Genomic DNA, 14,729 nt, shown 5'->3' with positions numbered 1-14,729 from the left:
AATGGTATTGGGAAAATTGGACATCTACATGTAAAAGAATGAAGCTGGACTACTTTCTAACACCGTACACAAAAATAAACTCAAAACATATTAAAGACCTAAATATGAGACCCCAAACCATAAAACTCCTGGATGAAACCATAGGCAGTAATCTATCTGTTTGACATCAGCCTTAGCAACATTTTTCTAGGTAACTCTTCTCAGATAAGGGAAACAAAGGCAAAAATACAATATTGGGACTATGTCAAAATAAAAAACTTTTGTGCAGCAAAGAAAGCCATAAAAAATGAAAAGGCAACTGTACTGAATGGGAGAATGCATTTGTAAGTGATATATTCAATTAAGAGGATAATATCCAAAATATATTTTTTAAAAACATAAAACCCAACACCAAAGAAACAATCCAATTAAAAAAATGGGTGAGGAATTGACTAGATCTTTTCCCAAAGAAGACATACATACACAATAAATACATGAAAATATGCTCAGCATTACTAATAATCATTCAAATCAAAACCACCATGAGATATCACCTTATACCTATCAGAATGGCTGGTATCAAAAAGACAAAAGCTAACAAGTGTTGTCAAGGATAGCAGCTACAACTATGGTAAGCGTAGTATGACATACAGAGTTGTTGAATCATGTCATACACCTGAAACTAATGTAACACTGTGTGTCAATTGCACTTCAATAAAAAGGGACAGATATAAAATTGTCTTAAAAATATTTCAAAGAAAATACTAAAAGCAGAGGGAAAGAGAGAGAAAAAGAAGAACATGGAGGGAGGAAGGAAGAAATTAAAGAAGAAATAGACTCATATATACATATTACATATATAATACACCTATTATATATATGATTGTTTAGATGTGACTGATATTCCATATAGAAATGTAGCAAAGTAATTAGGTATAAAATAAATATTCCAAAGTCAATTGCATTTTCACAATGTGATAACCAACATTAAGTGTTATTTTAAATATTGGTATTATTTACAATAGCAAAAGACATGTAAATGTTACCTAGAAATAACTAAGATATTAAGACCTTTATAGAGAAAGTATAAAACTTTATTGAAAGACACCAATGAAGGCCCCAGAAAAATGGTAATAAACCACAATTAGGGATAGGAAGACTTAATATCTTCAAGGTGACAATTTTTCTCAAAATTAATCTATACAGTCAACATAATTCCAAAGAAAACTCTATCAGAGTTTTTTCAGGAAATTCAATAAGCTGATTCTGAAACTCATATGGAATAAGCAAGGTCCAAAATAGGCAAGATACTACTATAAGAAATAAGAGAAAGGTATTTTCTTACAATATATATCAAAACATATCAAAACTTACATTTCAAGTAATTAAGTATAGCACTGGTGGTAGATAAAAAGGCCAATGGACTATAAAAGAGCTTAAACACAAATCAACGCAAAATAGTTACTGAGATATAAGAAAAATAGTTTTTACAGATAAGAGGGGAAAGGGGCCTATTCAATAAATGCTTCTGGGATAATTGTTTACCCATGTGAATAAAAACCCTGTGTCATTGGATAACACTTAAACTCAGTTCCTGATTCATATACTACACACGATTATCACTATCAAACACATTTAAGACTTAAATGTGCAGGGCAAAACTATAAAATTTTTAGAAAAAACAAAACAATATTTTTCTGACCATGGGATAGAGAGAGATCATATAAAAATGAAGACATAAATTGTAGCAAATTTGTACAGTGGAATATTATAGGTAATGAAAAATACTTAACTACAGCTACATATAACACAGTAAATGGGTGGTTCTTTTTTAATAGTTGTACTATTTTTTAAGATTTTATTTATTTATTTATTCATGAGAGACACAGAGAGTGGGCAGGAGTGTGCAGAGACACAGGCAGAGGGAGGAACAGGCTCCATGCAGGGAGCCTGACCTGGGACTCCATCCTGGGTCTCCAGGATCACTCTCTGGACTGAAGGCGGCGTTCAACCGCTGAGCCACGGGGGCTACCCTAAATGAGTGGTTCTTAAAAAAGTAGTTAGAACAAAACAGAGGATCACAGGTGAAGGGAGGGAAAAATAAAACGAGACAAAATCAGAAAGGGAGACAAACCATAAGAGACTCTTAACCATAGGAAACAAACTGAGGGTTGCCAGAGGGGAAGGAGAAGATGGGGTAACTGGGTGATGTACATTAAGGAGGGCATGTGATGTAATGAACACTGGGTATTATATAAGACTGATGAGTCACTGACCTCTACCTCTGAAACTAATAATAAGTTATATGTTAATTAATTGAATTTAAACTTAAAAATATGAAAAGAAAAAATGTCAAATTAGTTTAAAACGGCAAGTGACAAAACACTACTTAAAGGCTGATATGATTTGTATAAAATTAGAAAACAAGCAAAATCACATAATACATTGTTTACGGATGCATACTTTGGTGATAAAACTTTTAAAAATATTAAATACAAAATTCACATTAGTGGTCACTTCCAGGCATAGAAACATCAGAGAAAATTGAAAGGAGCAAGTAAATAGATGCAGTGGCATGGTTCTATTCTATTATTTTGCTTAATAAATTATATTTATTTATAGTTATATTTCTAGGAGTTGTGAATATAACATAGTTTTAAAATCAAAATCGCAATTTTAAAAAGATTTGTGGTCGTTATAGAAGGTCTAATTTAATTACAATTGGAGTTCTACAAATATAAGTGGAGATTTGTCAGGCAGGGGTATGGGTGGGAGTTTCAAATGGTAATGAGTTTTTGGGTTTTTTTGTCACTGGAGTTAGTCAAGCATAGGTAGGTAAATCCCTTTAAATTACTGTGAATATTTTAGAGTAAACTTAAGCATTAGTTGGGTGATTGCATTTAAGCCCTTCCATACCTGAAAGACTATTATTCTGTGGATCGATTGTTGAGTATAATAATTTAACTGTTCGTGTTAGGCAAAATAGATCCATAGAAAGTCAACATAAATACTACCCTGATCTTCCAGTACTGGAATTAAAATGAAGCAGTTGCTCCCAGAAAAAGCTAGGGGACAATTTCACCCTACAAGTCACTTGCTCCTGTTTTTCCCTTAAAGATAATTTAATCCTTTCATTGTAAGCCATTATTCTTCAATGAGGTAGGGGAGAGGGAGGGAGGAGAAGGAAAAATATATACATGTTTAGTATTTTCACCTAACTCAATCTTATGCAACTAATTACTTAAAGATAGTGTTGAAACTAATAATAAATTGTACACAGGATCTTAGAGAATATTCTGCCTTTAAATCATCATAGAGGGAACACCTGGGTGGCTCAGCGGTTGAGTACCTGCCTTTGGCTCAGGGCATGTTTCTGGAGACCCGGGATCGAGTCCCACATCAGGCTCCCTGCATGGAGCCTGCTTCTCCCTCTGCCTATGTCTCTGCCTTTGTCTCTCATGAATAAAATCTTTAAAAAATATAAATAAATAAATAATCATCATCATAGATTCTGGAGTTGGAAGTAGAAGGCCACTTTACTGAAAACGTTACCAAACATTTCCAGATCCTGTACCGTCAAGCCAACTGAGAATGTCAAAGTGCCGGGACTCTCACCTACAGGGGCCATTTAAAATGTACTTAAAAGCACAGGTTAGATAAATTCATTTGTGCCAATGTCCCAAAGGCAGAGGCAATCTTCTGAGCCTGAAAATGAGAGAAGCCTGAAAGGATCCACAACAGAGGGTGCACTGCTAATGTCCCCTAAATTCAACTGAAAAGACAGCCCGTTCCTCAAATAACTCAGAGAAGTCAATTGTCTCTGTGGATGCCCCCTCAGAGGTGCCTGCTACCTGGGGATATCTGCCCAGGGCTCACTAGCCCACCCACCTGTCTTCTAAGCAACACCATTTTTAGTTATTAGTTAGGGCAAGAAAGAGGACTTGTGACTACGACCCAGAAGTTTCAGTTTTATGGGAGGGAGAAAGATGTGGATGCCAAGACTGGAAATGGGTCCCCACCCCTCACTAAGTGACATTCTTACTGGTATTTCGCATCATATGTGAGTCATGTCTTTTCTGGAGAAAGTCAATCATGTCGCTTTCTTGAAAAGAGAATAGTGATCAGCAGGGACACGTCTACAGTATAATTAATGTAAATAGTTCCAGACACACATCAAAGTTCTATTTGCTGGCTTCCTTGGGTCAGGGTGGAAGAAATCCAATAGAGAAGGATAAGGGCGTAGCTTATCTTGCCCCGGAAGTCACTACTGGCACACAAGAATTTTGCTATTTGTCTGAAAGTGGCCACACACACACACACACACACACACACATATCCCCTGGTGGGTCATGTGACCCCAGTAGATCTCTTCTCATAAGGGCGCTGTGTGGAGCTTCTGAAATCTGGGGAGATTTTTCTCTGCAGATGCAGGAAGAAAGCAGGTGGATGGATGAATAAGTATGGCCTTGCTCCTGGTCTTCTCGCTGGCATTCCTGAGCTTAGGCTCAGGATGTCATCATCGGATCTGTCACTGCTCTCACAGGGTTTTCCTCTGCCAAGAGAGCAAGGTGACAGAAATTCCCTCTGACCTCCCCAGGAATGCCGTTGAACTGTGAGTATCAGAGGCAGCGGGAACAATGGTGGGGCTGGCATTTGTGAGTTGTGTGCTATTACTATTTTCACATTTAGACTGATAAGCCTTTGGTTAGGGCAGAAATAGTTAAGTAAAACAAACTCCCCAGCCTAACACCCTGCTTGCAGCTCTCCCAAGATCTTAGTGAGAGTTTGTCTCAGCAGCCGCCAGGAAAGGGCAGTGGGGAAAGCAAAGAGAAAAAGAAGGTATTTGAGTCTTTTCAACACATTTGCTCTTGGCTTCCATACGGTCTTTGGTGAAACCAGAAAAGTAAAACTAAGAAAAACTGGAAACTTTGAAGACCTGGAACTGGAGGCAGAAAGACAGTTGTGATTTAAGAGGCATATACAGCACGTCTCCTAAGGACAATGAATTTCAAGAAGGCACGAATCACTGTTGCTTTGGAGGCATCAGGAAATAATACCCGAACTGAGGTTCTGTTTCCTGGGGAAATGGGGCTGGAGGAGAGAGGACAAAGTGTGGAAAATGGAAGAAAGAAAGGGGGAGACAGAGTGAGCAGGAAAATATATAGCATACTCTTTCATATAGCTGGGAAATACAATTCACAATGTTAGAATTTCACTGGTTATTTTAATAGGAAGTTTATAGACTGAGCGTTGGACAAGATTTTAGACATCATTTCACTCTATTTCTTCATTTTGCAAATGAGGAATCTGGGGTCTGGAGAGTCAAGAGATTTGCCCAAACTCTTACAGAGTCAAGGAACAGCCACAACTAGAAATCAAGCCTTTTGACTCATAGTCTACGTTCTTTCCCCCAAACCCTAATTCTGATTGTCCAATTACTACTTCCCCCTAAGAACTAGCAAGTTGTTAGGCTCAGAAGTTGCAGATATAGTCACTGTATTTATTACAAGGATTTTATATAGAAGCCACTATTCTGGAGGTCTGTTTCTCTCTTGGTCTCATAAAGCCAAGGACGACTCTTATTTGACTACAGAGTATGGTCATCTTTTTAGTTCACAATTACCAGAGCTACACTCAAACATGGTTATACACTGGTTAGTTGTGCTTGATCCTTTTCCCCTGGACATCTCAAGTCCTGTCTATCCAGAGGTGGCTGCAGTGGCAGAGAAAATAACCAGTCAGCTCTGCATTTTGTCTACACTGTTTCCAATGAGACAACTATTCCTGATTACGGGGAAGAATGTGCCTATGCACAGTCTGGTCTATTAAGTCATTAAAAAAACAGGAGAAGGTCAATGCACCTGAAATCTTGTAGGAAGTCACTTGCTCCTAAGCAACTTTGAATAATTGCTTAACCCCTCTGAACCTCAGGTTCCTCACTTCTAAAGGGCTCTAATACAGCTTTTTTGGTTGGGTTGTTGTTCATACTAAAAGATAGAGCTCCCTCACAAACATAACCATTTCCACCTCTCTACTTCTTCTGATGTTTTCCGATGAGCCAAGCAGTGCCAACTAACTGCTGGAGCAGACAACCCCTAACAAGATTTAATTTTAGAGTGATATTCATCCATCCCAAACCCCCTTCTGCACTAGGCCATCTATTTTCTGACATGTCTTTATGAGATGAGATTTTTTTTCTAGTCTCTGAGAAAACATGAAGAAAGAAAGAAAAGGAGGGAAGTAGGGGGGAAGGAAAAGAAGAAAATCCATTCTCAAACCCCAAACCTCGGGGAGTAGGTGTGTATAGTGTGGGAGGGGAGTATGATTTTTTAAAAATAATTCATCCTAATATCAATGACTAAAACATGTCTCTGCTCAACAGCACTTTGCAACCTAGAAGGAGATTACAGGAGAAAGTGTGCTTGTCACGCTTGACAGAGGGTAGCTCTGGGTGAACCCTTAGCTTAAGTGTATATACACAGAGGACAAAGGTGCATAAAACTAAGAAGAGGAGGGACACCTGGGTGACTTGGTCAGTTAAGCTTCTGCCTTTGGCTCGGTCATGGTTACGGGGTTCTGGGTCAAGCCCCGCATTGGGCTCCCTGCTTGGTGGGGATCCTGCCTCTCCTTCTCCCTCTGCCACTCCCCTGCTTAAGCTCTCTCACTCTCTCTCTCAAATAAATGGATAAAATCTTTTTAAAAAGAAGGAGGAGACACGCAGGGATGGCGGGGGAGGGCCGGCAAGGAGCCCGCGCTGGCGCCCGGCCTCGGGAACGGAACGGCGGGGGGAGCAGGGGCCGGGCCGCCCGGGGCCCCCCTCAGCTGGCTGCGTTCACAGACTTGCTGGGTTTTCAGTAGGTCCCTTGGACAGAGCCCAGGATCAGGCTTGGCCTCCAGTCTGCCCGCCCCTGCTGGCTGGGCGCGGGGGTGGGGGGCCGGCGGGGCCCGGGGTCAGGGTACCCGCCCTCCATACACTCCCTTCCTCCCCGCCCCCGCCCCTGTCCTGGGGCCCCCCAGCCGCTTCCAAGACTGGGGGAGGGCGGACAGCGAGAACTGGGGGGGGGGGGGGCTCCAGCTCTGCAGCAGAGCGGGACCTAAGGGGCCCATCAGAGGCACTGGGGCTCCCCACCCCACCTGTTCTCTCCAGCCCCGCCTCCTCCCGCTTGCGGGGTGCGGGGTGCGGCGGGGGCAGCACGCTTCTCTCTTGGCAAAGGGACCCAGGACGCTCACGGGGGGACCCCAGCAGGCAGGGTGGGGGGCAGCTGCGCCAGTCTACCTCACGGGCCCCCCTCTGCCGGCCACGCCAGGGATCGTGGGAGGGGAGGCCGCTCCGTGGTCGCCCGGGGGTCCGGGGAGAGCAGGGTGGGGACGAGGGACTGGCCCCTGCGCCGGGAAGGAACCAGCGCCGGGCTCCGATCCCCGGGACGCGTCCAAGAGGTGCTTTAAGTGGTTTGCGCGGACCGGGCGGTGGGGACCGGGGGCCTCGCTCGGCCCCTTCGCGCCATCCTTCCCCGAGTGACAGGTGCCGCCTCGTCAGCAGCGATGGGACGTGAGCAAGCATGGGGACCCCAGCCCTCCCTGTGCCCCTCCCCAGACGGGCTGCGCCACCAGCCCGGCCCCACGCAGCCCCGAGTGTGCTCACCCACGTGTGCGCGCGGCCGTGCCCGTTGCCGTGTCGTGGAACTGTGCCCGTCACCCCGTCCAGACAAGAGAACGGCCGTCGAGGCCGCGGTTATGCAACTTCCCATGTGTGTCATGACAATGTCACTGCTTTTTAAACTTGATTAACTCTTTATTTTAGTAAAATGCCCCCAGAGTCCACAAAACTGTTGGGTTTGCAGAGGTTTTAATTTTTTGGCCTTAGAACCTGCGGAAATTAGGAGGTACTGACCCCAGTGCAGCAGCCTTGGCCCGGGATTGCGTTTGCCTTAGCGGATATGTTTATACAGATGAATATAAAAAGTTCTTTTTCTTTGGCTTATTGCTCTTTCCCCACCCCACCCCCCTTCTCCCTTCTCACCTTCCCCCAAAGAAAGCTACTTCTTCATTTGGTGGTACAATTATTTTTTTTAACTAAAATAAGATAAAATTCTATATTCTTAAAAAAGAAGAAGAAGAAGAAGAAGAAGAAGAAGAAGAAGAAGAAAGAATAAGAATAAGAATAAGAATAAGAATAAGAATAAGAATAAGAATAAGAAGAAGAAGAAGAAGAAGAAGAAGAAGAAGAAGAAGAAGAAAGAATTTGCCTGTCACTGGCATTCCCTCCCCGCTCACCAACCCTCCTGGGAATGAATACAGTTGCTTGGGAGTTTTGAGGACTAAAGTTCTCCCAGATATTTAGTCTTTTTTTTTTTTTTTAAGATTTTGTTTATTTATTCATCAGAGAGACAGGCAGAGAAAGAAGCAGGCTCCATGCAGGAAGCCCAATTTGGGACTCGATCCCAGGTCTCCAGGATCATGCCCTGGGCCGAAGGCAGATGCTCAACCACTGAGCCACCCAGACGTCCTCAGATATTTAGTCTCGAGAAAATTCTTTTCTCTACATACTAACAGAGTGTGAATTGGGCCACTCTAGAGTTTAGCTTTGCAATCTTCTGGGCATATAGAGGAAAAGAAGATAAACATTGCTTTCGTTGTTAGATGTAAAAAAAAAAATTATTTGAGGATATTTTTGAGGTTTGTTCATCATGGAAGAGCAGATAAAATGCCAAGTGAACTAGAATTCAGATGTTGAGTTAAAATGAAAGCACAATTACTTTTATTTATTTTTGTTTTTTAAAGGGATTGGATTGGGTTTATCTGCAACACTGGCAGAGGAGAGATGAAATGGCTAAGTATTTCTAACTCACCTTGCAGCCTTCTGCATTTGGGTATTGGCTTTAATGATGATCATATCAGGTGGAGGTGGGTGGAATAGCAGGGCTTCATTGAGTATAACTGCTTAATCCATCAACACAGCACAGCATCATCGTTTGTCAGATTCACCCAGGGGAAAACAATTGCTACATCTTACCATGTATAATTTATCCTATCAATCCATCTACCTTGCAGCACTTTCATTTTATATATATACACCAGCTATCGCTAGAGATTTCTAATTCCCCAGCCACGTGAACATATTAACACCAAAGCAACAGGAAGGTACCACCAACAGGCAAGTAGATTCCATTTACTTGAAGGGTCAATACCATTTGCCTGAAGCTTTACACATAATACCTTATTAAAAGTTCACAACAGAACTGCAAGTTTGGTGTCAATGTTCTATTTTTCAAATGAGGCAAATCAAAGAGCCCAAATATTCAATAACCTGGATACTGTCAGCCCTGTGGCTCCTGGATGGCAGAGCTGGGATCCAAACTTGAGCCTGTGTTCCTACTTCTTCTCTATGCTGTATATAATGAAAGCCTCTGACTCCCTCCATTTGTTGCTCTTCAAACAAACAAAAATGTCCCTTAGAATTTGCCCAGAGGTCAGCATTTTCAGTTAAGATCCACTAATAAATACTTTAAGCTTTATGGGCCATAAGTTTCTACTGCAACTACTCAACAGTCACAGTTGTAGGAAAACTGCCACAGACAAAACGTAAGTGAATAAGCATGGCTGTGTGCAAACAAAACTTTATTTTTGCCCCTGAAATTTGAATTTTGTATAACGGTTCCATATCACAAAATAGTCTTGATTTTTTTTTTTTTTAATGTAAAAGGTGAAAAGTAGTCTTAGCTCATGAGCCATAGAAAAACAGAGGGCAGGCCCACCTTGACCCACAGGCTATAGATTACCCATTTCTCATTTAGACTATAGCTAAAACCAGCTAAATCTTATTGACTTAAGTAGGGTTGAGAGTTGAGGCAGCCTGAAACATGGCACCATAGAGAAAGTACTAAACTAGGTGAGCTGGGTCAGGAATGGAGGGAATTCCAAGGTAATGTTCACAAGCAGGCCTTTTACTGTTTTTGACAAGTCAGAGATGGTATAGTATAGTCTTCAGAATCCAAGAGACTGAGTTTCAGACCCAGGCTATGACCTTGTTTTTTGCTGTACCACAGGGGCTTTTGGGTGTTTAATGGAAATTGTAATATAAGCCTTTCTCAAAGAGTTGCCATGAGGACTATATGGGACAATGAATACCTACCACCCAGGGCAATGCCTCTCAGGTAGTGGTAATGGCTGTTGTTGCTGTTGTCATCTGTAAAACACTAGGAAAAAAAATACCACAGAGGGCATTCATGATGACCAAGTGAATCAATAGGTATGAGAATGCTTTCAACAAGTAATATAGAGATTTTTGTAACTCTGAAATAGTTTATAATGTCCCACTTACATAAGAATAATTTCTGCCTCCCTCCAGTGGCTGGAGCACTTACTCTCTGTGCACTTATTTTCTGCGTAAGAAAATGTGTTCTTTTAGGCTTTCAGTATTTGCCAAGAACTCAGGGAAGTTTCATTCTGACCACAGTCAAAGGAATTTTGATTTCTGACTTACCCTAGAAACTCCATTTCAATTGGAGGCAGTCAGTGGATCTAGAAAGGACACTTTGATCTTGCTTTATTCTTCCTGGAGTTACAATTTCTAAGGAGAATGTGAACACCCATTCAAAATCTGAAATTTTAGCTCTAAGTGACAGTACAGGTGCAGCTATCTTTTTCTTCAGCAGGGTCAGATGACCATAATATGAAGAGGAGAAAAGCATCTACTGGTGGTCTCCATTGACACAGAGAGATCTGTACTGAGATTTTACCATAGGCTGCCTGTATTGACACCTCTCTTCAATGTCAAGTTCCTGTATCTCCTTGTGATCTCAAATGACCAGCCTTACTTTTAATTACCTAATTATATATACTTTTTGTTTTATTTTATCCCTCTGGCTTATATTTCTTGTTTTGCTGCTTTGGTTTAGATCACTCACCTTATTTCCAGAATCCTAGATTATTGTTTAGCTAGGAGCTACTCTAGTTTTTTCTTAGTTCGGAGGGATGTTATCAGCACTGTATGCCAAAAGAGATGACTTTTGTTGTGCCAATAAAGTTCTGTGATCTTCAAAAGGGAAATAGGGCTTCTGATGTTTGTAAACAAGTTTAATTGTGTAATTTTTTTTCTCTGAAAGCATATTCTGGGATTAATATTCTGTAGAATACGTTTTCAGAAAGGCTAATCCACAGTCTGGTCTATTCAACCCCAGCCACCAGAATGAATCCCTTGTCGAGTCTGAACTGCAGCCTGAAACTCCTGACTCCCATTCCAGTGTTCAGTATCAGCTGGAGACAAACCTTTGGCTGGGGTTTTCAGTGCTTTGTGCCTGGGAAGCTGCTGTTTAAGTATGTAGTATGTTCTCATGAAGAATAAAGTTTTAAAGATTATAGCCACATGGAAACTCGAAACTAGTTATTACTTATACTGAAGTAAAGAAAGGAAAGATAAAACTAGTAAAACCACTCCTGACTCTGATTTGTTGAGTATTGATGGCTCACTTTCTTGACTAACCACATCCAATCAGTTTTACAAACTCTCTTCATATTACTACCAGTAATTCTCTTTTTTTTTTAAAGTATTTTATTTCTTTTGAGAGACAGAGAGCATGCAACAGGGGAGGGGCAGAGGGAGGGAGAGAATCTCAAGCAGATTCCCTGCTAAGCACAGAGCCCAAAGCAGGACAGCAGGGCTTGATCTCAAGACCCTAAGATCATGACCTGAGCCAAAACCAAGATTCAGATGCTCAACCAACTGAGCCACCCAGGCACCCCATTACGTATTCTTTCTTTACTGCAATCATCTGTTTGGACCCTGAACAACTAAAGCCAGGATTGTATAATTATGTCCTACTCTATCCCTTTCAACAAATTTCTCTCTCCTCTCCAAACCAGCCTGCACACTGTGGTTGAATTTTTCTCTATAAAATACCATTGCCACCATGTTATGATTTCCCCCACTCAAATCACCCGATGGCTCATTTTTCTAACTGCTTCTCGCTGCTCGCCAACAGGAGCTCTCAACTCTGCAAAGCTCAGACTCACTCTTAAGCTCTGTTTGTGCATTTCTGCTTCCCTGTGTCTTCATGTTATGCCTTCTGTCTATACTATGCTCAGTTTCTTCCTTCTTGCTTCTTGAAATCCAACCTACTTATTATCATCATCTTGCTCCAAGGTTGCCTCCTTGATGAAGTCTTCTCTGACTACTTCATCTGTATTTAATCTAAATGCTAGTACAGTTCATCTCACACTTCATCTTCCTTTGTCCTTATTTTTTCATGTGTGTCCTATTTCCTCCACTGCAATGAAAATTTCTTTTTTATTCTTTATTGTTCCCGGTTCAATGCAATGTATGTTCTTGGCCCTCAATTACATGTAGAACAAATGATACAATAAATCAGGGGGAATTACATCTGTTTATTTGCTCCGCTCCTCAGTACTAAGGAAAAGATTCTTATAAAAGATGATTATTGCTCTCCCTGTGGTGAACTACTATAGGATTTGATAGTTTTCTTATTTTCCTTGTCTTTTTTATGTGTTTGTTTTAAGAAAATGCCTGTATGTCATTCTAGAATCCATTAATTTATTCAGAAAGATACAAAGATCAGAAACAAAGTCTCCTAAGTTAAAAGTTGAACATTCTGTATTCTAAGTACATCACTCAATTCTCCTGACATAAGTAATAATACTTGCCTCTCTGTATCTAACAAGAATATTGAAAAGATAAATGACATTGCCTAAACAAAATCACTTTAAGCCAGGCATCAATGTTCAAAGAAATATAATTTTTGCCAATTAAGGTCAGATTCTAAACCCTGAATGTGAGGTTTCCTGTGTTCCCCAGATGTACTTTGATTACTGTAGTTCTATCTGGATATCAAAACCAAACATCCCACTGTGCAGATTGCCCCTGGTGCCCATATCCGGAGGTTCCTACTGTCTTGTTTAGATATTTCTTTTAAAGAAACAAACAGCACAGTTTTCATGCTAATGCATAGATAATCCCTTCTCTTGAAACAAAATCTTGTACTTGTTTTAGTGAGAAATGGTATGTGTATGTCCAACATTTGGAATTTAATTGGGCTGGGGGTAAGGGAGATTTATATTCCCCATGGAGGAATCCAAAAAATGACTAAAGGGAGAGCTATACAGTGTGGTACCTTTAAAGGGAAAAAGTAGAAATTATATCACAAGGAAAGAATCCTTTCAAATACAAGATGAACTCTACCCTGAGAATTGGCTGAGAGCTGTAATTTACAGAGTCATTATCAGCAATTGAAGAGTAGAGGTTTGAGACAGCAAAATTCCACTAGCTTGGTGATGATAAAGTCCCTTGTTTACCCTAAAAGTGAATGGTGGCCTTCCTCACCCAAGTCCTCTACCAAAGAAGCCTAAGCTTCAGAAGTAAGACATGTTGACATTAAATGGGAAATTCATTTAACTTTTGATTTTCTTTCCCCAAAGCCACTAATTGGGTTATCTAGTCACTGTGGTTGATTGAACTATATATTTTTAAGCTGTTAGATTTCAACTCTCCAATTTAGCTTTATTTAGACTAGATTCTAGCTTATATATCCCACAAGGTCAGCTAGGAAAGAGAGTAATTATTTTTAATTGCTTAGAATCGGATTATAATGAGATCTGGATGTTTGTTCTTAATCTGACCTCCCCCTGAAGTATCTCAGACCATGTTTTGTGTCTCTGACCTGAACAAGCCATTAACTTGTTCTTTCATATGGAATATGCCAACTGATCTGAAAAATTTCAAGTGAAGCCCCCTTACCCCCCAAAAAGAAAAAGAATAAAGTAACCAACCCTTGCCATAGCCTTGAACTCAATGATATTTTTAGTCTTCGGAGAAGCTTGAGTCCATTCTTTTATCCCTTCTCCCCAGACCTTTTCAGCAAGAGCTAACACTGAACTATCACAGAATCCTATGTCAGAAATAGTGGAAAATAAACAGTATGAGCCAATTTTTCTATCTTCCTAATGCCAAGCTTGATGAAAACCTCTAAAAAATAGGAGCCCAAAATGCTCATCTAAGTTTAAGTGACATGAAGAGATCGATTAATAGAAGGTATCAAAAAGAAAAGTCATCGGGAGATTGGTAGAAGCTTGAAGAAAAATGATGCTAAAGTTTCATTCAATTCTAAAAGGCTTTGATTTGACAAACATCTATAGGCACCAAACTTCCCAAAGCCAGCAAGCTGTTTCTAGGTCTCAGAGTCCAGCAGGTGTGTAATTTCTAAAGTCCTGTGATTTCAGTTGTGGGGTTTTGGGGGGCACAGGTTGAACAGGGTTCCTTTAGGCTCAGTAGACAGTTTTGTTTTGAAATGAACCACAGGAAACTTCACACAGATAATTCTCTCTCTTGTTTTCAGTTTGGCAATGAGTTTTAAACAAAGATTTGTGGGAAATCCCATCTCCAACAATGACTATAACTCAATAAATAAGGGCTGACAGAAGGTATGGAACATGTCATCCATGGTCCTCCCAAAACAAGAAGGGAATAAAAAAGAAAGCCTCATCATATGGAAGGGCCACAGCCTGGAGCATTAGACTTTTCAGGAGTGGCCTCAGTTTTTAAATACTCCGCCTCTTCTGATAAAGTCTGCTGAATTTTGGTTCAGATGATGGATCACATCCCTGGAAGACAGGCTTGCCTTTATGCATGTGTTCTCACCATCTCCCAGTACCAGCTTCTGAATAGGTTACCATACTTGCAGCCTTCTGCCCTCTCAGCTCTTTGCTCTGAGCTCGTGCTCTCATTTCATTCCCCTGTG

At 40.9% G+C, this 14,729-nt stretch overlaps 2 protein-coding genes across 20 annotated transcripts in view; one reads left to right on the top strand and one right to left on the bottom strand.

Moving 5' to 3' along the window:
- The window catches only part of LOC144324117 (uncharacterized), a 582,294-nt gene that overhangs the window by 342,966 nt on the left and 224,599 nt on the right, over positions 1-14,729 (bottom strand). For 2 of the 12 annotated variants that reach the window (XR_013389521.1, XR_013389517.1), the window contains exon 1: positions 7,622-7,720. The exons of 9 other annotated variants lie outside the window; for them this stretch is intronic. The gene's annotated coding sequence lies outside the window, so the exon portion shown is untranslated. Of the gene's footprint in view, positions 1-7,255; positions 7,486-7,621; positions 7,721-14,729 lie in introns of those variants that run through there. One more of the 12 variants, XR_013389519.1, reaches the window with a different exon arrangement.
- The window catches only part of FSHR (follicle stimulating hormone receptor), a 167,947-nt gene continuing 157,479 nt past the window's right edge, over positions 4,262-14,729 (top strand). For 2 of the 8 annotated variants that reach the window (XM_077915332.1, XM_077915330.1), the window contains exon 1: positions 4,262-4,591. In XM_077915332.1, the coding sequence (XP_077771458.1) occupies positions 4,440-4,591 (152 nt within the window). In that variant the 5' untranslated portion in view covers positions 4,262-4,439. The remainder of the gene's footprint in view (positions 4,592-14,729) is intronic. The other 6 variants (XM_077915333.1, XM_077915328.1, XM_077915335.1 and 3 more) reach the window with 4 other exon arrangements.

This window comes from Canis aureus, chromosome 11, assembly GCF_053574225.1.
Source record: "Canis aureus isolate CA01 chromosome 11, VMU_Caureus_v.1.0, whole genome shotgun sequence".
Classification (NCBI taxonomy): Eukaryota; Metazoa; Chordata; class Mammalia; order Carnivora; family Canidae; genus Canis; species Canis aureus.
The sequence above is the reverse complement of the archived record's forward strand: the minus strand, read 5'-3'. Positions and strand labels throughout refer to the sequence as shown.